This window comes from Nansenia antarctica (assembly GCF_963989245.1).
Source record: "Nansenia antarctica genome assembly, chromosome: 19".
Taxonomy (NCBI): domain Eukaryota; kingdom Metazoa; phylum Chordata; class Actinopteri; order Argentiniformes; family Microstomatidae; genus Nansenia; species Nansenia antarctica.
The window spans coordinates 21,966,998-21,992,208 of NC_137692.1; the positions used below are offsets into that span (position 1 = coordinate 21,966,998).

At 44.2% G+C, this 25,211-nt stretch overlaps 1 protein-coding gene across 1 annotated transcript in view; it reads right to left on the reverse strand.

The window, feature by feature from the left end:
- The window catches only part of dgkd (diacylglycerol kinase delta), a gene marked incomplete at its 5' end in the record, with an annotated part of 30,886 nt that overhangs the window by 4,128 nt on the left and 1,547 nt on the right, over window positions 1-25,211 (reverse strand). Inside the window, 23 exons of the mRNA XM_080549120.1 lie at window positions 874-1,028; window positions 1,717-1,851; window positions 2,281-2,394; window positions 3,380-3,487; window positions 3,597-3,693; window positions 4,396-4,506; window positions 4,793-4,886; window positions 5,104-5,232; window positions 5,518-5,673; window positions 6,489-6,759; window positions 7,713-7,812; window positions 8,241-8,335; window positions 8,835-8,919; window positions 9,496-9,635; window positions 10,685-10,793; window positions 11,506-11,668; window positions 13,275-13,377; window positions 14,245-14,370; window positions 14,749-14,855; window positions 16,161-16,293; window positions 17,291-17,395; window positions 22,542-22,622; window positions 22,912-23,100. Of these exons, the coding sequence (XP_080405246.1) occupies window positions 874-1,028; window positions 1,717-1,851; window positions 2,281-2,394; window positions 3,380-3,487; window positions 3,597-3,693; window positions 4,396-4,506; window positions 4,793-4,886; window positions 5,104-5,232; window positions 5,518-5,673; window positions 6,489-6,759; window positions 7,713-7,812; window positions 8,241-8,335; window positions 8,835-8,919; window positions 9,496-9,635; window positions 10,685-10,793; window positions 11,506-11,668; window positions 13,275-13,377; window positions 14,245-14,370; window positions 14,749-14,855; window positions 16,161-16,293; window positions 17,291-17,395; window positions 22,542-22,622; window positions 22,912-23,100 (2,906 nt within the window). The remainder of the gene's footprint in view (window positions 1-873; window positions 1,029-1,716; window positions 1,852-2,280; window positions 2,395-3,379; window positions 3,488-3,596; window positions 3,694-4,395; window positions 4,507-4,792; window positions 4,887-5,103; window positions 5,233-5,517; window positions 5,674-6,488; window positions 6,760-7,712; window positions 7,813-8,240; window positions 8,336-8,834; window positions 8,920-9,495; window positions 9,636-10,684; window positions 10,794-11,505; window positions 11,669-13,274; window positions 13,378-14,244; window positions 14,371-14,748; window positions 14,856-16,160; window positions 16,294-17,290; window positions 17,396-22,541; window positions 22,623-22,911; window positions 23,101-25,211) is intronic.

Consider the following 25,211-nt stretch of genomic DNA (forward strand, 5'->3'; position numbering starts at 1 on the left):
CAAGGGAGTGGTAACATATAATGTTATATAAGAGAAATAGAAAAAAGTCCAGTACAAAATCCAGTACAAATGTTGAAAATGGTACATGTGGGAAAACTAGAGTTAGGGTTAGGTGCTAGGGTGCTACGGTTAAGGTTAGGGTTAGGGTTAGGATTAGGGTTAGGGTTAGACATGCCAGCATGTACCAAGTGGACGTAGCACCTAACCCTAACCCTAGTTTTCCCACATGTACCGTATTCCCACATGTACCGTAACACAAATACAAAATTCCCATAAGTCCTCCCCCCCCCTCCCTTCCCAATATCCCTTTGCCCCAACAGTCCCCCACCTCCCCCTCCTCCCACAAATGTCCCTCCCTTATAATACCTTAGTTAGCTTACATCTTAAATACTGTACCTACACCTCTTCAAACGAATGGAAGATGACATAAGAGTTTACAGTATTATTGAGACAGGGCTATTTCTCGGATACTGAGATTAAACAAAGACCCCAGTTACAGCTTAAATACTGTACCCTATACCTCTTCAAACTCATTTAAGATGATTTCACATAAGAGCTTTTACAGTATTATATTTTTTTACAAATTCGTGAGCTTAGAATTATCAGGTTCTATCTCCGTTTAGGGTAGTTCAGAGATATTGAGCGTCAAAGTTTTTACATTCCATTATGTTTTGTGAGATGTAACCTTTGTATTTTATGAATTACTCAACAAATGTCAACATTTTTTTAAATAACAGCACACAGGCATTAACACAGCCCTAACCCTAACACCTAATGGATCAGATTATGTAAAAAAACAAACATTTTACAAAAATGGAGATAGCACCTTATAATTCTAACGTCACAAGTTCTTGTAGGATGTGCGTGTCGTACCTATGGATGAGGGCGCCAGCAGCCTGGCCAAAGAGGTTAATCTGAGAGGCCTCCTCCTCCGAGACGATCTCTGGCTGCAGTGCATGCTGGGACTGCGGGCGGGGAAACTCACACTTCTGCTTATCTTCCCAAGACTTCAGCGTACTCTCAAAGGCCTGGAGGAGCAAGAACATCATGACAACTTAACTTCAATTAATCATCAAAACTGTAGATGAAACACAAAGAACATAATTACATGTCTTTAAATGTTACACTTCATTGCGATGCGTCTGGTGAACGGGCCTTCAAGTTATCGGAAGAGAAATTATTTATCTTTGTGACCTCAGGTCGATTGATTGATTGATTGATTGATTGATTTGGGTAAAAGGTACAGACAGTACATCCCAGAGGACAGCATGTGAAAGCGTAACTGAAACACTTGTTTCCAACGTGGTCCTCGTTGGTTTTTTGATTAAAAAAAATACTTATTTCATTGCCTTTACATATTGTATTTTATTGTAATGCCAATGGTATTTGTTGTGTAATAGTTCAAGTGTAATAGTACTTGAATGTACGTTTTTAATTTGTATTGCTATGAATTGTATTGTGTTTCACAACTCCATGTGAGTGGTCCTCAACTTTTTAATGCACCTTTTGTTGCTGTTCTTTATACCATACCTGTTTGTTGACACATACATAAAGATATATCTATCTATCTATCTATCTTGGTAGACAAAAACAACCAAGACAAGAACAAACAAACAAAAAAAATGCACCAAGAAACATACAAAGAGCATACAATATACCAGAACATACAAGATACGATCAGAATAGATCAGAACAGTTTTGATTGGGTGTCCTCACCCTGTCTCTGGTCAGGGTCTGTGTCCGGTTCTTGTGGATGATCTTGATGTACCCCGGGGGCTGCACCCAGGCCTCCCCGTCCACCTGCACCGGGACCCCCTCATCCCCCAGGATGGTTATCTTCACGGTGCGGCACTACAGGAAGAGAGACAGAGGAATAATCATCACGTCTCCCCCATCCACTCATCTGAGTCTGCAGTCTCATTCTTCTACAGGGTTCCCACACCTTCTGAAACATCACATTCAAGCACCTTTCAAGGACTTTCAAGACTCAATTCCCTCAAAGTGTTCAAGGACCCAACACGGCATAGTTTGAGACAGAACTAGTTGACGAGCTAAGTAAAACATTTTTGAATATATATATATTTTTTAAATTAGAGAGAGGGAGATTGAGGGGAATTCAAGCACTTTCAATGACCCAAGTCTATTTTCAAAAACTTTTAAAACCTTGATTTTTTTCCCCCCCTCAAATTCACAAACTTTCAAGGATTTCAAGGACCCGTGGGGAAACCCTGTTCAATATTGATCACTTTTGAGTTCTTCAGAGGTCAGAGGTCGGCTCACCTGAGCAATGCGATGATGCTGCAGGTTGATGACCCGCGAGACGGCCATCTGCATGCTGCCGAACACCGCCACCACCTCCAGGATCTTATCGTCAAAGGAAGGTGCTGTGAACGTCTGCAGGAAAGAGACCATTTCACTTACAACAATCGCACAGGAACACAGCAAAGGGTTCATCTTATCAATGCAGGGTTTCCTACACGTTTCAACCTGTTCGCGACAACCATATGATAGCTATTTGTCATCCTCAAAGTGATGATGTTAGGGATTTCACTGCCATACAGACAAAAAAGTCTGAAGGATAATTTATATAAAAATAAATATTGGTTCCAGCTTGATTCATTTCCACGTAAAAACATGTGATCGGACTGATTTCCTTGCAGGACAAGCTAATCTAATTTTTTTAGGCCTAGCACCTCATTTTTTAGACCTAATAACTGAAGCTTGGGGCCTTTTTAGGCCTTATAAATCGGATTGCTGGATTTTAGACTTGAAGGCTTTTTAAGACCAGCACAGGAACCCTGTCAATGAGTAGAATAACAGTTATGTAACAGCACCAGGGGGTTGTCAATCGTGCAAAAGCAACAAACATCTGCTAAGCGAGGTTCTCTCCAAGCAGCGCAGTTGCAGCTGGAGCATCGCAGTGGCACAGATGCAGAAAAATAAGCACGTAAATATCGAATATACATTTCCATAAGTTAGGCGGTTATTACGCATAAAAGCCGCAACAACTGCAATAACAAGAACATTGTAAGCACATAAAGGAGATTCCTTCAACCCTTGGCAACAGACACCAAAACATGTTTTTAAAGAGGGGCAGTGTTCTCTATTACAATAGCAACAGGAAGACATTGCTGCTTCAATCAGCTCACAAGGAGGGTGAGGAACAGAGCAGGAGGGCAGGAGAGAGATAGAGAGAGAGGGGGGGGGAGGGAGGGGGAGAGATAGAGAGAGGGGGGAGGGGAGGGAGGGGGAAAGAGAGAATCTCAAAAACCACCCTGAACACATTGAAATGTCACATTTTAAGCATGAAACTGTTAATGGAACTACGTTGGTAGGTTGTTGGTTCAGTGTTGGTGTCTCGTTTCGCCGTCATACTTACATCATCCTCTTTAGTGCCGCCCCAAAAGTTGGTGCCTCCGGCATAACTGGGGATGTTGAGGACAGCGATGCCCTGAAGGCTAGGCAGGGGGATGGGTCTACCATCACACTGAAGGACACACAAACAACAATCTATGTTTCTATGGTCCCAGCAGACTTGTTACCCCATTTCACCAGCCCCTGTCACATTTGACCCAGGATGTTCCCAGCTCTCCTACCTCCAGCAGCACCCTCTGCTCCAGGTTCTTGTAGGTCCGGTGCAGAAGCTCCTTCGTACCCAGGACGCCGTACCACATCATGTTCTTTGTGCGACTCCTGAACACAGATCCACAGCTTAACACAGTGACCGAGCACAGTTGTACACAAACCAAAATACAACACAAACAACAACAACAAACATAAAAACAAAACACAAAGAAACAGAACTTTGTAATAATAATAATACATTAGACTTATATAGCGCTTTTCTAGACACTCAAAGACGCTTTACAAACTGAAAAGATAGAGTACCGGTAGTAGTAAATCATCATACAAACATTATGCTCTCGGTATAATGGTGTGACACCCCTTACACAGTTCTGTGTTCCAATATCCTATAGGACAGGTCCCCAAAATCAAACAGGATTTAAAATCCTATTGGATTTGATCCGATATGATTTAACATAACCAACAGGATTTCACACTTTCTACACAAGAGATGCACACACAGATACTACTTTTTATAAAAGGTTAGTTCTGGGATTTAAAGCTTCACAAACCAAATTTAAAAAACGTTGTGTTATTAATGGGTTGCAGTGAGCACCTCCGTTTCGTTCCAAAGTTACCTGCACAAGTTATTTTTTCTGAGTGGGGCAGTCCCACTAATTTTTTTCATTTTATTGACAGATACAGTAGAGATTTAGACAGGAAGGATGGGTGAGAGAGAGATAAGGGATGACATGCAGGATATGTCCCCAGGATATGTCCTGCGGTTACATGGTCAACGCTTAACCTGCTACGCCACCTAAGCGCCCCTACCTGCACTTCTCAGGGTGTTCGTCCCGCTTGTTGTTGAAGTCCAGGGAGATCTTGGCGTCCAATCCGATTCCAAAGTAGTTGTTCATCACACACTTCTCTGTGTAGCAGTCGCTGAAATAAAGTAGATGAAAGGTGACACGTCGGGGCAAGAAGGACGTTCATGAGGTCCTGGTCGCTGAATTCGGCCGTTCTGCTTTTTTTCCATCAGAGCTGTACATTTCTGGAACTTAATACCCAGCTCTATCAAACAATGTTCCACTCTGACAGGCTCAACAACTGAAATTAGGGCGGATAGATAAACCAATCATGTGACCACTGACCACATAGAGCCCAAACCTTTCTCTTTTTTCAAAAAAATTTTTATGATGTAATAATATTTGATGACGTGGACACTCACAAGGTGTCGGGGTCACAGCTGAAGGGGTCGGCGTTGACTAGCAGTCTGCTGATCACTGAACTGCTGGAGAGGGAGCCTGAGATCCCCCTGAGACCTGCACACACAACAACACAACAACACACTATACATTACACAGGGTTCCTACGAGTTTCCACAAACATTGGTGTGTGAATGTGTGTGTGAACGGGTGAATGAGAGGCCGTTGTAAAGCGCTTTGGATAAAGGTGCAGTCAGTCCATTTAACATTGACTTTTAGCATGATTCCTACGAGTCATTCTGAGAGACGTGATAACTATGGGCCCTGGTCTTACTTGGGTAGAGGATCTTGGTGTTGAGCATAGGTATGTTCTCTCTACTTCCTGTCTGGGCAGGAAGTGATGCCGAGCTTCCTATCGACAGGCTTCCCTTGCTGATAAGCTTTTCACAAGGAGTCTTGGAGACTGTGGGATCAAACAAAGAAAGACATGAAACACCATTTCTTATTCTTTTTTATATCTAGTCTATAGCAAAACTGACTTAAAGTGAGATATAAGTCTAAGACTGGGTCTATCTTAATTAAAGTGAGATCTAAGTCTAAGACTGGGTCTATCTTTATCCGACGGGCCCCAGGTTTACCTCCCAGAATCAAATCAAACAAATTAAGACTAAAACATAAAACAAGACTTCGTCACGGGTCCAAACCAGGCTGTCTGGTTTCAGTCAGGCGTTTCAGCTGGACAGCTCACCTCTGCGGACGGCCGGGCGGGGCCTGGCGCTGTTACAGGCGTTCCCGCTGTAGGAGGACTGGAGAGAGAGCTTATCCGGCTCTTCCTCATCCTCCTCTTCCTCCTCTGCCCCCAGAGCAAACATCTCCTGGGTCTGCGCATTCTGCTCATCCACAGCTAGAGAGACAAAGAGACACACTTAGGCTGTGGTTGGAATGGTATACTAGCATACTCAATGAGTATATACTGCATACTGCCTACTAAATTCATAATAAGTATGCGAAAACCAGCCGACCGTTTACACAGTATGCATACTGCCTCCCAGAATGCATTTCGCCAGGAGCGGGGAATTTAAACCTCCATTTTAAACCTCCATAGTATATATACTAAATGTCTCGCATACTCAAATCTTACATACTGTACAGTGTGAACGCTCTCGCATACTCAAATCTACGTCATATCTAGTATGAGTAGTATGCTAGTATGCTATTCCGAACACAGCCTTAAGGCCAATGCACACGGCGATTTTGTCGTACCGCCGAATTCGATTCCATTGTTTTGAATGAGACAATGCACACGGCGTGCGATGCGATATTGTCGCACGACAACATTCGATTCTCAATTCACGCCACCGAAGTCAACAACACGGCCCATCTCATATGGGATTACAAGACAACTGATATTACATAATAATACCAATCGAGCATGTAGGCACAATATGCCCAGTTGTATCTTGTAGAAATTGTGGAAGCAAGGCAAGCAATATTGGTAGAGCCTATAGTAATCAGCCTGCCTGGTCCGACTTCGGTGGTTTGAATTGAGAATCGAATGTTGGTCGTGCGACAAAATCGCACGCCGTGTGCATTGGCCTTTAGAGTGAATTGAGCATCGAATATGAGTTGTGTGAATCAAGGTAACGTTGACGTTCCTCTAATGTCGGGCATGAATGAAACAAAAGAAAAAGACAGATGTAGCTAGGCTACAATGATCACCTTTCTCGGTGTGTTCGATGATTTGCCTGATGGCTTTCTTCAGGCTGTTAGCTCGGAGCATTAGCTGTTCCCTGGGCTTAAAGATGGCTGACGTGGTGGTCCTAAGGGAGCAGGGGGCCGCGGGGGCAGGTGGGGGGGGGGGCAGTAGCCCCTCACACTCCTCCTGCTCCTCGGCGATGGTGGGGGGGGGAGCGGGCATGGTGGCGGAGGCCTGGGCCTCTTCGTTGAGGGTCTTTAGCAGCGAGTCCAGCTTCTCCTTCAGCACTCCGCACTGGACCAATCAACACATCTCTTTTTTTTAACACTAGAACAGCCAGCATTGTTGTATCTTTGCAAATTTAAAATTTCACGACCCTCCTTTCATGACTTTTCCTAGATATGTGCGTTCTACCACCCTGTATCCTTACATTTTCAAAATAAATTTACAAGCGGCCAACTAGTGGTCGCAGTGTGTAAATAGCAGCTTTCCATTGTAAAGACAATTGACCCCCGAGCCGTTATAGTAGGTCAAAAAGGCACGGCTGTTCTAGTGTTAAAGTAGTTTTTTTTCGGAGTGGGCAGTCCCACTCATATTTTTCATTTTATTGGACAGATATAGTGAAGACAGACAGGAAAGTAAGGAGAAGAAGGGAAAGAGGGCATGTCAGCAGGGCACGGGCCAGATTCGAACCCATGCCAACATGGGCGTAATGTGTGCACTGTAGACAGTGGCGCTAGACCACTGGACCACCCCATGCCACCAAATCAACACATTTCTAAGCCACTGGTGCACCAATTAGAATCACCTAGCTCAGAACCACTACACTAATCAGTGATGTCAATGTGGCTATATCACTAAAGCAGAGCTGCTTCAGTGCTCGACCACATTTAACACTAGTAAACCTACTAAAAGAGCCGCCTCGGGGGTCAAACGACCATAGTCTTTACAATGGGAAGCTGCTATTTACACACAACGACCACTAGTTGGCCGCTTGTAAATTAGCCTGCTTCCTACACAGAAAAACTGCAAAATAGCTTTATACTAGCTTATCCTGAAGTGATATTGGATACTGGGTGGACGGTAGAACGCACATATCTAGGAAAAGTCATGAAAGGAGGGTCCTGAAATTTGAAATTTTGCAAAGATATAACACTTTTTTTTTACTCACAGGTGACCCCCTCATGGCTGATTAAGTGTTAATTATATTGAACTCTAACTGAAGGTTGAGAATCTTCCCAGCTTACCTTCTTGGCCATGGCCTCCGACTCCTCCGAGCTCTCAGTGTTCCTCTCGTACGCCTTCCCCACGCGAGCCACAAAGTCCTTCACTGTTTCACAGAGCACCCTATGAAACACACACAAACACAAGCCTGGTGTCAGCTCCTCAGAAACCTACGCTTTCATAATAATATCTTCACTCCACGATCATCTAGTCTGGTCTGGCGCCTGCGCCGTCCGTTGTTCTTCCTGCACACCGATACACAGATCCAGCAGCGCTGCCGCTGTCGCACAAACAAACCCGGCGGATTTTTTCAGACAGACAGACAAACAGACAGAGAGACAGAGAGAGAGACAGACAGACAGACAGAGAGAGAGACAGACAGACCAGACAGACAGTCAGACTGACAGACAGACAGACAGACAGACAGACAGAAAGGCAGTACCGTATGCCGTAACCTTCTGTCGGACAATAGCAACAATCCTGCAAGCACACTAATAACAACAACATAGCTAGGTAGGAGAACGTGACGGGACAAAACAAAACAAACATACTTGGCAGAAGAGATGACGACAGAGTGCTGATCTGAGGTCAGAATCTTGGACAGGTGAGCAGCGACCGAGTCCTCGTAGGTGAGAATCTGCTGAACCTACGGCACACAGGCAACAGTCAGAGGTTATGAAGGTCAAAGGTCAAAAGCTCGAACTGATTTAGAGAAAAAACACTTAAGGCCAATGCACACGGCGTGCGATTTTGTCGCACCGCAGAATTCGATTCCATTGTTTTGAATGAGACAATGCACACGGCGTGCGATGCGATATTGTCGCACGACAACATTCGATTCTCAATTCACACCACCGAAGTCAACAACACGGCACATCTCATATGGGATTACAAGACACCTATATTACATAATAGTAACAATCGAGCATGTAGGCACAATATGCCCAGTTGTATCTTGTAGAAATTGTGGAAGCAAGGCAAGCAATATTGGTAGAGCCTATAGTAATCAGCCTGCCTGGACCGACTTCGGTGGTGTGAATTGAGAATCGAATGTTGTCGTGCGACAAAATCGCACGCCGTGTGCATTGGCCTTTAGAATTCAGCTGAAAAGAACAGGAAGTGGAATGGTTGCTCAGTACCTGTACCTCAGAGTCATCACTGCAGTCCTCTGTTACCGTGGAGCTGGAGTGTTGCCGTGGAAACTTGGTCTCATAGACCATAATACTCCACCTATGGAAAAAAAAGATTTCAGTCGAATATTTGTGTGCTTGCTTAGCTAGCTAGAAGTATTGTAATTACTGGTAGCGGAGGATGTTTAGTGACAGTTCTATCTTTGAGTTATCTTCAAGTAAGATAAAGAAGCTTTAGGTGACCATTAAAAACCCCATGTTGAGTTGTACAATACGAAAAATATCCAAACTATTTCTTCAGCTTTCTTAACCCTCTAACTCCAGATGTTGCATATAGGAAACAATGTATTTAAACGCCTGGTAAAATGTCTATATGAGAAAATGTACTGTCTTGAAAGAAATTTAGTTGCTTGTTGGAATTACACCGGCATGTTCTCTCAGAAAAATGGTGGAAGTCAAATTTCTGTCTCGTACGTGGTCAAAAGGGTGAGTTTCTGTCTCGCAAGTTTCTGTCTTATGTTAATTGTTCCCTGTTCGTTAACACTGTGTTCTATGTGCTCATGTTATCTGTTGCTTGTTGTTTTTCCCATATTGCTAGTGTCTTTGAGCCCCTGGAAAAGCACTATATAAATACAATGAATTATTATTATTATTATTATTATTATTCTCATCTCACCTGTCGAGCATCTTGGTGCTGGCTCTCTCTAGTTTCTCCAGGATCTGTGGCAGTTGAGCGTCATCGTCGCAGGCCGAGCCCCAGCCCAGGACCCGGGCCAGGTCATTACCCGTGCCCAGGGGAAGAACACCTAGCTGGCACTGCAACACAACACACGTACACGGTAAATGGACTGACTGATATAGACTGACTTATACAGACTGACTTATACAGACTGACTTATACAGACTGACTTATACGTCTTTATCCAAAGCGCTTTACAACGGCCTCTCATTCCCACACACATTCACACACACATTCACACACCAATGGCGGCAAGCTACCATGCAAGGCGCCGGCCCGCTCACTGGGAGCAATTTGGGGTTCAGTGTCTTGCCCAAGGACACTTCGACATGTGGCCAGCCAGGGCTCGAACCGCCGTTCTGCCAACCTTGCGATCATTAGACGGCAGCTCTACCTGCTGCGCCACAGCCGCCCCGTGTCTCAATAACACATTTCTACAGTCACCGCCGTGCACAAAGACCATACAAAAGGTTGTTTGATACACAACAGAAAAGGATATTCAAACACATTCACAAATTCAGCCTAATACAAAAACCAATACATGCAAACACAGAATTAATGAGACAAGATTGTTCTTTTAACAAGTCCTTCACATCCAGCAGAGGGCAGTGTGTATCCAACATAGACATGGAGTGCGAAGCTGCTTGTCTTTGTTGTTGGACTGTTGAGAGGAAGACGTGTCAAGGAGGAGAGCTCCTGTCACAGCGTACAGGGACTCCCGCTCCCCTCAGGGGTTGGATTGGGACAATGGGATAATGTCCAGAGTCAGTGTGTGTTCCTTCTCCCTAAGACACCTGCGTTCCCCTATACTATGCCTCCTAAGACTTTGACTGCCCCCCTTTGTTCCAATGTCTATTAATAAAAAATAAAAATAAAAAGATATCTCTTTCTTTCTTTCTTTCTTCTTCTATCACAACGACTGCCAATGGCCCCTGGCCTGAGCTAGATTACTCTTCCTGCTACGACTGGTGAACTGATGATTCACTTCGCTTAGTCAAATGTATCGATTGTAAGTCGCTTTGGAATAAGGCGTCTGCTAAATGCCCCAAAATGTAAATGTAAATGTGTTGTGTGCAGAGGGTGAGGGTATATGTGTTGTGTGCAGAGGGTGAGGATGTGAACTTGCCTGTTTGTGGAGCGTCAGAGTGTCGATCTCTGAGAGGACCCAGCCCACGCTCCCGTCTCCTCCACAGACCAGGATCCGAAACGTGTCAAACTTCTGAAAGAGTCGCAAACTGTTGCCAGACAGAGAGAGAGTTCACAAAGTAAGTAAGTAAGTAACGTTTATTTATATAGCACAAAATGTACAACGACAAGAGCCGCCCAAAGTGCTTAACAGATCAAATATAAAGAGAAAAACAAGATAAAAGAGATAAAATACAGATTAAAGAAAACTGATCAAATAGAAAAATACACTAAAAGCAAGGTGCAGTACAAATAAAAGTGCAAAGACAAGTATGGTTCAAACTGTTCCCAGACAGAGAGAGAGTTCACAAAGACAAGTATGGTTCAAGGCCATGAGAAACTCACATACAGTGGGGGTGTAAAAATGTAGGCACCGCTGGTTTAAATGTCTGTCGCAATTAATCTCCAAGTGATTGAAAGCAAACCTGAAGCCCAAATTCTACTAAATTAAAACATGACACCTTTCTGCAAAATTTTAAAGCAAAGTTTCTTTTTCTTTTTTTTATTTATTTAAAAGGAAAAGGGCCCTGTGCAAAAGTTTGGGAACCCTTTTGGATTATTCTTTGTTACCTTTTGAGAAGATGATTACTAAGGCCCAGACTAAGGTGATTTACTCGTTAGGGCTTCACCGGTCAGGCTGTTCACAGGACAACAATGCAGCGTACCTTCACTTTTTCCACATTTTTGTTGTGTTATAGACACAATTTAAAATTGATTACACACACACACACACACACACACACACACACACACACGACTCACCCAAGATGCGGCCCGCCGTTCATGAGGTCAAACACTTGCGCGGGGTTGAGCAGCTGTTTGAAGCGGCGCAGGAACTTGACCCCCTGGTTGTCTCCGCTCTTCGAGTTCACAAACACCAGGAGGGGGCTGGTGCAGGAGGGGGGGCAGCTGGCCTTCCAGAACCCTGAGAACCACATCATCAGTCTTAGTTAGTTCAAGTTTATTTCAAACAGCAGTCCAAGTACATTGGAATACAAATTATTTCAAAAATAAAGAATAAAATATATATATATTTTAAAATAATCCACATGGTTATTTAAGCTGTCCGAAAGGGAATAGGAGGAAGCAAAGCTTATTTGTCCCCATTCACACACTACAGTTACAGTTACAGTTGTTACAGAAACAAACAACAAACAAAAAAACAATCAGGCTCAATGTTGTCATTCAACTTCAGATACACACAATACAGGATACAAACTATCATACACTAATTTTAGCAAATGGCATGTCCTGTCTCTTCCATGTTGTACCTACCGGTAGAAAGGATATCATTCTTATACATTCTTTTAAATTGCAGTTCATTAGTACACCTTTGGAGCTTTTCCTCAAGGCCATTCCACAACACAACTCCGCATATTGATATACCAAATATTTTAACGTTAGTTTGTGCGTAATGTCATGTTACGTTCTCTCCCTTATATAACACACACTGTATTTATTCTACACGCCTCAGAGTCACTGCTGTCATTGTATGATGTGTGTATAGTCAGTGATGCGACTACAGGGTTCCACATTAACGGGTGCCCGATTGCCCGGGGGGGCAATCGGGCAATCGGGCTGTTTGCGCGACAGCGACGACGCTGCTGGATCCTGGATCTGTGTATCGGTGTGGAGGAAGAACAACGGAGAGCGCAGGCGCCAGACCAGACTAGATGATCGTGGAGTGAACGTATTATTAAAGCGTACGCGCTGGTCGACAGACAGGTGGACAGGCACTCCACAATTTTTTTACTTGCCCCGGGCAATCGGGCAACCGTTAATGTCGGACCCTGTATGATTGTGTATAGTCAGTGATGCTACTGTACCATGTATTGGATGTTTCAAATATTATTGTGTGACTACTGTTCTACTACCGGTACTCTGTTCTCTTGTGTGTTTTTTTCGAAGTAACAATTTCATTGTACTGTTATAACTCGTGACGTTAGAATTATAAGGTTCTATCTCCATTTTGGTCAAAATTGAGTTTTTTACATAATCTGATCCATTATGTGTTTATTAATGCCTGTGTGGTGTTATTTTTTAAATGTTAAACATTTTGAGTTAGTAATTAATAAAATACAAAGGTTCCATCTCACAAAACATAATGGAATGTAAAAACTTTGACGCTCAATATCTCTGAACGACCCTAAATGGAGATAGAACCTTATCATTCTAAACTACCCCTAGGAGATAGAACCTTATCATTCTAAACGGAGATAGAACCTTATCATTCTAAACTACCCTAGGAGATAGAACCTTATCATTCTAAACGGAGATAGAACCTTATCATTCTAAACGGAGATAGAACCTTATCATTCTAAACGGAGATAGAACCTTATCATTCTAAACGGAGATAGAACCGTATCAATCTAAACGGAGATAGAACCTTATCATTCTAAGCTTACGAACACTTCCTCTGTGTCCTAGTATGGCAAGAAAAAAACGTAAACATCACTTAAAAAAGGGCACACACACGCAGACACCTGCCTTTCTCATGTTCACACACACACACACCCTGAGGAGAGGCTCACCGTCTGAGTCGATGCTGTTCAGGGCTGTGGGAGGGATGACTGACACCTTGCACTGCCCTAGGGGACACTTAGTGGACAGCTGCTCCTTACACATCGTGTGGACCTGGTGATCGACACAAACAGATTAGATCAGATTCGATTTATTGTCCCCAAGGGGGGAAATTCATTTTCACACCACTGTACAGTATACGTATATATGCTACGGTACATGTGGGAATACGGTACATGTGGGAAAACTAGGGTTAGGGTTAGGTGCTAGGGTGACTTGGTACATGCTGGCATGTCTAACCCTAATCCTAACCCTAACCTTAACCCTAACCCTACCCCTAACCCTAACCGTAGCACCCTAGCACCTAACCCCAACCCTAGTTTTCCCACATGTACCGTATTCCCACATGTACCGTAACATATAGATACAACACCGTATAACACAGACACCAAACAAGACAGTACTACACGTGGCAGATACACAAGTACACACCCTCAGCGCGGTTGTTCTATTATTTAAGGCAACAATGGCTTGCAGGGATCAGGCTTTTGCCAAAGCGAGCCCTTTTGCACCTTACGTGTTCTGTACCTACGCCGGGATGGCAGTAGGGCGAGGAGGACTGTGAGCAGCACACTTAAGCTCCACACACTTTATTCTGCAAAAGCTCACTCCCAATAGCTAAAACACATAATGGCATAATGAGAAATGTATTCATCGCTCTCAGAAACGCAAACACGTGGCCTGGGGTGGTCCAGTGGTCTAGCACCACGGTCTACAGTGCACACATCTGCCCATGTCGGCATGGGTTAGAATCCGGCCCATGCCCTGCTGACATGTCCTCTCTCCCTTCGTCTCCTTACTTTCCTGTCTGTCTTCACTATCTGTCCAATAAAATGAAAAAAATATGAGTGGGACTACCCCACTCAGAAAAATTACTTTAAAAAAAGAAAGAAACGCAAACACACAACCATACGCGCTCACCATGGCCTTGCACCAGAGACAGCGCCAGTCCTGCAGTCGCAGCACACTGCCGCAGGTCTTGTCACACACCGTACACTTAGCACTGACAGGCAGGTTCCCCTCCAACCACTGGTGTGGCATAGAGATCTAGAAAGACAGAGAGATATACACCCACAGATGAGGTCAATCTACACAACACATAGAGATCTAGAAGGACAGAGAGATATATACCCACAGATGAAGTCAATCTACACAACACATAGAGATCTAGAAGGACAGAGAGATACACCCACAGATGAGGTCAATCTACACATTCACACACCAAAGGCGGCAAGCTACCATGCAAGGTGCCGGCCGGCCCCGCTCACTGGGAGCAATTTTGGGGTTCAGTGTCTTGCCCAAAGGACACTTCGACATGTGGCCAGCCGGGGCTCAACCTGCCAACCTTGCGATCGTTAGACGGCGGCTCTACCTCCTGCGCCACAGCCCCACTGTCTCCCTCTCTCTCTGAGCCAGGTCACTCACCCCATCCTCGTCTTCGATGATGTCCTTCCCGATAGACGCCAGCGTGGTCCACTTACAGTTGTTGGTGGCTCTGATGGCGCAGCGCTTGTGGGCTTTGAACTTGCACACTGTCGAATGAGAAACAAACGTTATAAATCGGGTTTATTTCAAATTACGCACATATACATCGTTCTTCATATACATTTGGGGTAAAATTTAGAAAACATACAACAATTGCATGCACAGTGTGATGTGACATTACATCACCACAGACACACAGATAATCGCTCTTTTTATATCGCCCCTTGACAGTGCATCTAGAATGACGTTGAGTTATTCAATGTAAATAAGTGCGAAATGACATGACGTTACCCACAGGGTTTGACGTTAACGGTTACCCGATTGCCCGGGAAAAGTTAAAAGAAATCGCCGGGTTTGTTTGCGCGACAGCGACGACGCTGCCTGATCCTGGATCTGGTGTGTCGGTGTGCAGGAAGAACGACGGACGGCGCATGCGCCAGACCAGACTAGATGATCGTGGAATGAAGATATTATTAAAGCGTACATGGCGGATTTCGTACTTGCCCCGGGCAATCGTTAGTGTCGAACCCTGACCCAGACACATTGTAGGGTGTTTCTCTTAATGTAACAGCATTGTGCACCACCTATGGTGTTCCAATAACAGCTGACGAGTGAACGTTTACCATGGTACCATAACACATTGTACTCCCTCTAAAAGCTCCCTAAAGCTCCTTGTTTTCCAAAACAGTCTCTCCACATTGCCTTCACATGACCCTGAGTTCATTTCTAAGAAAGAAGTCAATTAGACGTGAAGTCAGTGAGTGAGTGAGTGAGTGACTTTGGAGTTCAGTTCCTTGGTTGTTGACCTCAGACAGTCTGAGCTACACTCATTTAGCGCACCGATTCTATAACTGCATGAACAACAATCGCCTTTTTCCCTGCCAACTTCCCTGCCTGTTGCTGAGGGTAACCGAGGCCATAGCGGTTTGGAAGGAAGTGGCCTTGAGTGGTGCTGGGGGGGGGGCTGGTTTAACACTAGAACAGCCGTGCCTTTTTTACCTACTAAAAGAGCTGCATTTACAACGCTCAAGCTGCTACTTACACACAACACACAACGACCACTAGTTGGCCGCTTGTAAAATTAGCCTGCTTCCTACATAGAAAAAACGGCAAAATAGTTTTATACTAGCTTATCCTGATGTGATTTTGAAAATGGAAGGATACTGGGGTGGTAGAACGACACATATCTAGGAACAGTCATGAAAGGAGGGTCGAGTGCAAAGATAGAACATGTTTCTTTACTCTCATGTCTGTTCTGGTGTTAATAACTGCCTACTGGGACGTAGCTTAAGTACACTGTGAGCAATGGAGTGGGGGGGGGGGGGGGGGGGGGTTGGGAGGTTTGTGGGTACCTTCACAGGACAGTCCGTGAGACGTGACGCCGGAGAGAGCCTCGCGGCAGACGTTGCAGTACGTGGGGCGTGCGTGCGAGCAGGCGTACCAGTTGTGCATCCCAGAGAAGTGATCCATGCTGTACTGGGTGGACTGGGAGGGTCAGAGGAGGAGAGAGGGAATAATAATAATAACAATACATTTTAGTTATGGCCGCCTTTCAAGGCTCTCAAGGACACCTTACAAGACAAGTTTAAAACCACATATCAAAACATTAAAATCAACAAAGCAAAATGAGATTAAAAAAAACAGCAAAATCAGATATAACAACAAACTAAATACAGGAGATCAAACCAAGTAAGCCATTGTGAAAAGGTGTGTTTTAAGACTGGATTTGAAAGTGGTGAGAGTGTCAGTATTGCGTATGTTAGGTGACAGAGAGTTCCAGAGGCGGGGAGCAGAACGGCTGAAGGCTCTAGACCCCATAGTAGTCAGGCGGGCACAAGGGATGACAAGTTGGTTGGCAGAGGAGATCTGAGACTACGGGAGGGAGTGTGAGTAAGAAGGAGTTCAGAGAGGTATGAGGGTGCTAGGTTATGGAGAGCCTTAAAGGTGAGAAGGAGAATCTTCAAATGAATACGGAATTTGATGGGGAGCCAATGAAGTTGTTGGAGAACTGGAGTGATACGGTGACTGGAGGGAGTTCTAGTGATGATTAGGTCAGAGGAGAGTGTAGAATTGCCATATTTGAATGAATGAATGGTCTTTATTGTCATTAATACAGTACAGGTACCATACAACGAAATTTAGGAGGGGGGGCTCCCCTGGTGCTTGGAAAAAAGACTAAAAACAAGAGGGCCAAGGGTAAAATAAAAAAAGGGAAAAGAGGTGGTTTACATAAATAAAGGCTATGTACACTATCTAAATATCCTAACTTTTTCCTATATCTGAACCTTATGTACACAATGGTTGTCATATTGCACATAGTATTTGTTGCACATTCATTAAAGTGACACAGTTAGCAGGTTTAGAATGTTCACAGTAGTATTTCAATATTGCACTTATGTTTACAATCTGTGACGAGAGAATGGAGATAGGAGGGAGGGGGGGGGGGGGGGAGAGGAATGACTCTGGATCCTCCTGCCCTCACCTCAAAGTGTTCCCTGTTCTGTACACTCTTCAGCGCGGCTATCCAGTCCTCCATCTCCTTCCTGTTCTCTGCGCACAGAATGAGCCTGCGACAGGGAGTGATGATCTGCATAGAGAGGACAGGAAGAATATATGGTAAAATGGTAAATGGACTGCACTTATATAGCGCCTTTATCCAAAGCGCTTCTTTACAACGGCCTCTCCTTCACCCATTCACTCACACATTCACACACCAATGGCGGCCAAGCTACCATGCAAGGCGCCGGCCGGCCCCACTCACTGGGAGCAATTTGGCAGTTCAGAGTCTTGCCCAAGGGCACTTTGACATGTGGCCAGCCGGGGGGGTCGAACCGCCGATCTGCCGACCTTGCGATCGTTAGACGGCGGCTCTACCTCCTGCGCCACAGCCGCCTCTAAAATATTATCCCTTGTGTTTGTGGATGAAAGCCAGAAATGACCCAGACAGACACATTAACCTAGTCATGTGAACTCTGCTATTTGGCCGTCAGCCAGTGGATAGCTGTTCTGATTGATGGTCCGTATTTCCATCCAGATATAGAAACACCATGAGACCAGGGAAGGGTACAAGCAGGAGACACCACGCCAAGAGGGGGGGGAAATTAAATTGGGGGGAGACACCATAATCTGCCTGCCTTCTTCAGCTCCCCCTTCTCCGATGGGTCAAATGGTTATTGTGAATTCTCCCTTTTTTTTGTTGTTGCAGTGACTCAGTGACTTTGGGTGTCATTTGACATTTCATTTGACATTTAACTGATAAGATGACGTCTGATTGGTCTATTCTTACGACAGCTCTCGATCTGGATACGGACGGTTGAAAGACGGGGTTATAAACCAGAAGGTTTTAGGAACACATCGCTCTTTGTTTTCTGGTCTGCGGTTCCCAGCTGTTGGCTGGAAGACCGTGTGGTCTGTTATCTCTCTCTCTTCGTCTATTTTAGTTATTTTAGGTTATTTAGCCTTTATTTAGCCAGATCAGGTCAATTGAGAACCACAACACAACACAGTATATACAATATAAATACAATAAACAACAAGTACATTTTTAAAAACATAACATAACCCTAACATATACAACATCACAATATATACAGTATATAAAACAGCAGGGACGAAGACTGTTCACATGCGTGTGTGTGTGTTTGCTGAGCATGTGAGGAAGATAAGAGAGAATGATGACATTTTTAAATCATTTAATACTTTTTTGGAATCACTAATGATTAGATTTAGATGACATGTCGTGTCCTTCCTTCTTGCTAGTCTTCACAGCCTAGAATATGACACACCCACTGATGATGTCATAGACACACCCACTGACAACATCACAGTTAGTTTCTGGTTCCCCCCTGAGAACCACTATTTTCTGGTTCCAGCTGCGAACCAAGAACCAACTTTTCAGGCTCCGAAGTACCTATTTATTTCCGGGCCTGAACACGCTGTTCCAGGTTCCAGAACCATCTATAGCCGCCCCTACAGATCTGTGTGTCATCCTGAGTGTAGAACGTCGTGCACTCATGTATAACATCATGACGTTAGAATTATAAGGTTCTATCTCCATTTTTGTCAAAATTGAGTTTTTTACATAATCTGATCTATTAGGTGTTTATTAAGGCCTGTGTGGTGTTATTTTTTTAAATGTTTACATTTTTGAGTTAGTAATTCATAAAATACAAAGGTTCCATCTCACAGAACATAATGGAATGTAAAAACTTTGACGCTCAATATCTCTGAACCGCCCTAAACGGAGATAGAACCTTATCATTCTAAGCTCATGACATGTCTTTATGATTCATTTTCCACGTAACAGATGTACTAATTTACAACGTTATTATTATAAAGCATTTTTTTCTTTTTTAATTCTCACTTGACCATTCTTGCTCGACCCAAAAGTCACATTTCTTCACACGGTGTTAATTAAATTACAGTGTTATTTTACAGATTAGTCAGATGATTAATATTAAAGATGTGCTTTGTTATTAACAAACCACATGTCCACATTTCCTTGCCAATCCTTTATATTCGCTTTGGCAAAAGTCCCGGCAGCCATTGTTGCCGTAAATAACAGACCACGCTGAGTGTGTGTACTTGTTGTCTGTGTTATACGATGTTGTCTGTATATATGTATACTGTACAGTGGTGTGAAAATGAATTCCCCCCTGGGGGGCAATAAATCTAATCTAATCTATATTGTAACTGCCAACCTATGAGGCTCGACAAAACTGGAGGTTGTGCAACGACCATGTAGCCAGGAATGCAAATAAGAGGAAACACATCTAGTCTAAAACAGGGACCTCCACGAGTCCACGGTTACTCTGAGTGGAGTGAGAGGGTGGGCAGGGTTCCCACACCTTCTGAAACATCACATTCAAGCACCTCTCAAGGACTTTCAAGACTCAATTCCCTCATATTCAAGGACCCAACACGGCATAGTTTGAGACAGATCTGGATGAGAATTGATATAATAGGAACTATCCACTCACAGACAACAATTAAAAAGAGAGGCTTGAATGTGTGAACACTAGATGGTCTCACAGCACAGCAAAACGATATATTGTGAAATATGTGTAAAGTTAAGCAATACAGAGACTTATTTACTAGTTGACTGTTAATGTTTTTGGGAATATATATACAGTATATATATTTGGGGGTTTTTAGAGAGAGAGAGAGAGAGAGAGAGAGAGAGAAAAAAAAATTCAAGCACTTTCAATGACCCATGTCTATTTTGAAAAACGTTTTTAAGACCTTGATTTTTTTTCTCTCCCGAATTCACAAACTTTCCAGGATTTCAAGGACCCGTGGGAACCCTGCACGGGCCAACATGTGTGCAATGCGAATGTAAGAATGTGAGAGCTGTGTGTCTGTGTCTGTGAGTGTGTTTGTGCATTGTGCAGGTTGGGTCACAAGTTGTGGATTGGGAGAATTGTGAAGTGACATTATTTTCCACAGAAATGTATGGAAGCAAGCATCCCAATCCATTTCCTCCCCAGCTGCTTCACAAAGGCACTTCTGTCCGCAGACGGGATAAAAATAGTCGCACGCCTTTCTCCTGCTAGAGAGCAGCACCACCGCACCACGCACGCACGCGGAAATAGCTCACAAAATGGCTGGGATATAGAAATACACGCAAATATACACAGACACAGACACACATAGTCACACACACCACCACACAACCTTGATTCAACTGCTGCATCTAAATATCATACGACAGACGGATTGTATTTCAGTTACATAACGGAGTTAACTAGGCAGGCAGGCAGAATCCACACATCCTGTTTTCACTGCTCCTCAACTAGGAGTCTCTAAAAAAAAGTTGCCCGACACAATGTTATCACAGCCTCAACTCTCTCTGAAGCAAAGCCTGATGCTTCAGGAACACCTCAGAACATCATCTGGAAGAGTAGAGGGGTGTGCTGGCTTCCCAGACTATGTATGCCCTTCCTGGGTTAACATGGGGGGGATGGGGGGGGGGGCATGTATGTATGTATGTACAGTATATACCAGGCCAGCATCATCAGCACATTCTATAGACAGGAAACAACAACGTAATGAACACACACAGACTGCCAACTGACAGATTACCTACCAACTGACAGACTGCAGTGCAACACAGAACAACTGGGTGACCGACCGACACAGAGGAAACACGCACACTCTCTCTGTTCTCCCCACCGCCCCCCCCCAACCCACCCACCCACTCTCCTCATTCCAGACATTTTTCTGCCTTACTTCCAGGTCCAGCCGGCCGATTGGGTTCAGTCTCTGGCTCTCTCTTTTCCTCTTCTCCAGGATCTCTCTGTATCCACTGTATTGTGTTTGGCAAAGCAGGAGGAGGCTTGGATTGACTGCGTGTCTGGGAGTGGTTTTATATTTTCCCGAACTTCTGTAAAGGCCTCTGGGAGATCCGTCCTCTTACCGGCTGAAGAAGTCTCTCCTCCACTCTCCGCTCCGAACGCGTCCTGACACGAGTCCTTCAAGTCACTGAGGGTTCCTATCTAATCTAGTCTTACGGCACATCTCTCTAAAAAAGTTGACAAAAGGCTTCACTGTTGTTTCTCTCTCGTTTGACGGCCCTGCGTCTGAGTCTGACTATCACAAGTCTAGGAGATCTTCTCCTATCTCTGCATTTCTCCCCGATCCCCCCCGATGGATTTCCAGGAGGTTCTCTCTCTCTCTCCCCCGGCTGCTTGCTCCTCCAGTCAGAGAGAGAGAGCCTAGCCAAGCTCTTAGGGGGAGACTGCAGCCAGCCCAAGCCCCTCCCTCAACCGTCTCTGTGACTCACATCAGCTTCCTGTCATCATGTCAACCCCACTGTTGGGGGATAGAGGAAGGGGGGCTAGAGGGAGGGGGGGGGGCAGTGAAGGCCACAAAGCAACCTTCTTTAGAAACACAGACAGGGGTAGAAAAACACTATTGTCTGCAGGGGAAGCTGCCCTACACCCCCGATGGCCCAGCACCAAGAGACAGAGCCCTGCTTCAGCAGGACACACACACACACACACACACACACACACAGTGTGTGTACTATATAAATGCCCTGCTTCAGCAGGAGAAACAGATAAGAGTAGAGACACAACCCCCAAGTCACAACACACAAAATGTTGCTATATATGCACATGTCCCTCTCTCTCTCTCTCTCTCTCTCTCTCTCTCACACTCACACACACACACACACACACACACACACACACACACACACACACACACACACACACACACACACACACACACACGTGTACTACAAATACACATGTCCCTCTCTCTCTCTCTCTCTCTCACACACACACACACACACACACACACTGTAAACACACAGGGAAGCCATCAAGCACAAACTCAAACACAACCCGGCACTCCCAGATAGTCACTCATAAACACAGCTACACCCTGTAATTACATCTAAATCATTCCAAATGCAAACTATAAATATAGCCCCAAGTCTAAATTCATTTTAGTAAAAGAGATCCAACACTTACATAACGTAGCATGTTTTGAGTGCATAGAGAAACAATGATGTTGTCCATTTTTATCATTAAACATTAGCAACATTCTTAGTTGACAATAGATGACACTCACATTGAATTTGTGATTTCAGTTAAGTGTATTCTGTGGTTGTGGCTAGTTTCTCTACCAGGACCACATAATAAACCTTAGGGGTGGTGCAACATGTCCAACACAGGTGTTATATGTGGCTAGACCAAAGACAGAGACAAGGAAAGAGAAGAAGAACTCACAGTGAAGCTATTGTTGACGTTCTTGGTGCTGGATTCGGCCACACTTGCGTCGGTCAAATCAACTTCATCAAAGATTATGGACTAAAGAAAATGTTAAAAAAATAAAGTATTTGAGAATGTAAACTGTAGTACATTATAGATAAACATTGAATACATACCGGTACATACATCATAATAACAAAAGAAAGGAATAAAACAAATAAAATAACATAAATAAATAAATGAATGAAATAACAGATCAGCAAACAAGATAATTCATCTACTGTTCAGAGTTAATTGTATTAAGTGCTCTTTTATTGTTTTCTTGAAAGTGCCTCTAGAATTTAGTTTTACTAAAGAACGAAAGAAGAAAAAGAAAGAATGACCAAACCTTGGCGGTCTGGGCGTAGTACAGGGTTCTCCCGCGCAGTTTGAAGTATCGCCTCTTCCAACGCTGAAAAGAGTTGGTCTGTTTCATCAACTTCCCCTCCTTCAGGATGGTCTGCAAAGGACAACACAGAGAGAACGTCAGACCTTCAGGATGGTCTGCAAAGGACAACAGAAGAGAGAACGTGACAGACTTGACAGACTGCCAACTGACAGATTACCTACCAACTGACAGACTACCAACTGACAGACTGCCAACTGACAGACTGCAGTGCAACACAGAACAACTGGGTGACCGACCGACACAGAGGAAACGCACGCAAGCTCTCTCTGTGCCCCCCCTGAGAATGTCAGACCTTCAGGATGGTCTACAAAGGACAACAGAGAGAGAACGTCAGACTCGCCCATCGCTGGAGTCAGCCTCCTTACTACCATTCGTTAACACTAGAACAGCAGTGCCTTTTTCACCTACTATAAGAGCCGCCTCGGGGGGTCAAATGGCCATAGTCTTTACAATGGGAAGCTGCTACTACTTACACACAACGACCACTAGTTGGCCGGCTTGTAAATTAGCCTGCCTCCTCCTCCTACACAGAAAAGCGGCAAAATAGCTTTATACTAGCTTATCCTGATGTGATTTTTTGAAAATGTAAGGATACTGGGTGGTAGAACACCACATATCTAGGAAAAGTCATGAAAGGAGGGTCCTGACATTTGAGCGAGTGCAAAGATGTAAAAAAAAGATATACTCACAGGGTCAAAATGACCCCGCTCGTGGCTGTTCTAGTGTTAACACCACCACCACAAGTGACGCACGGGACCATGCACAACCTTGACACATCAACCCATGACCGTCGTCCAAATCAGGTAATATAACATGACCTTGTGAAACAACTACACATCCCTTTCTTCGGGACGGCCATAAAACACACCGTATAACCGTGTTAGGGCTGTATTCACAATGCCAGCCATTCACAATGAACCTAACTAAAGTCATTACGAAAACCTGCAGGCTACCAATAGCACCACTATATCGTCATGACGATCTCCCTACCGAGGAATATTTTTGGATAGGAGCCCTCGCTATGGTCAATTTCTATTTCCAGGTTAGCCAGAGGCACAGAACTAGCATGACAAAAAAAGATGTGGCCAAAGATGATGACAGTACACAAATAAACCCACTGCTGCTTAAGTTTCCCTCAAAGGTATATTTAGTCAGCTGAGTGTGCGTACGTACGTATGCACGCAAGTGGATGTAAACATTCAGATGATCCGTCTGCATAATAATCAAAACAGTGAGAGTAGTAGGCGGTGCTATTCGTCAGCTCTCTATCAAGAGTAAACTGGCCACTAGGGGCGTTTGGTGGCGTAACGGGTAAAGCGTTGACCATGTAACCGCAGGGTTCCCGGTTCGATTCCGGGCCGCAGACGTGTCCTGCATGTCATCCCTCCTCTCTCTCTTACCCATCCTTCCTGTCCAAATCTCTACTGTATCTGTCAATAAAAGGAAAAATATGAGTGGGACTGCCCCACTCAGAAAAAAATAGTAAAGGCTGAACGCTATCTTCACCAAGCTGAAAGAGAAGGGTGGTAATACACTAAAAACCTTCTGCCACATGATGTGTCTCAACTGGGTCTCAACAAATTCAATGAACCAGCTTTAAAAAAAAAACATGAAGTAGGCTAGTACTACACCCTCTCTGCTGTTGTTGCTCTGTGGATCTCACACACTCTCTCTCTCTGTCTCTCAGTGAACAGGAAGCTTGACCTCGCATAGATGTGATGCTGTGGGTCTCTTTGCCTGGGGATTTCGAAGCCTCTAGGCCAGCCTAAGATAGGCCTATATGCATGTCATGAGTGTCAGTTGACATTTCGCTTATGTTTTGCTCTGGTGAATGTCAAGTGTGTGTGATCGAGATAAAAAAATAGCGATATAAAAAGTGATATGTCTGTTAACAGATTAACGTCAACAATGATTGATGTTCTCTGTGTAAGATAACATAGACAGCATAGTCATTTCAGTCCGCACAATCTGGTATAATTCTATAAACATTTGGTTTTTTTAAGACTTAAATGCAAAAGCAGCTTAGCTTACCCGTTTTCATGCTAGAAGTTCACAATCTCATGACACCGACCTAAACTAGAAAGATGATCTAAAAGTTGCATGCAAATGAGTTGTGTTTGCATTTTTACTGGAGTACTTGTCACTAGAAAGCCAGTGGGAAGTACAGAAAGACTGTGTAAGGTAGGGAGATGAAAGGGATATGGAAAGTTAGATCTTTACCTTTTCTTTTTACTGTTTTC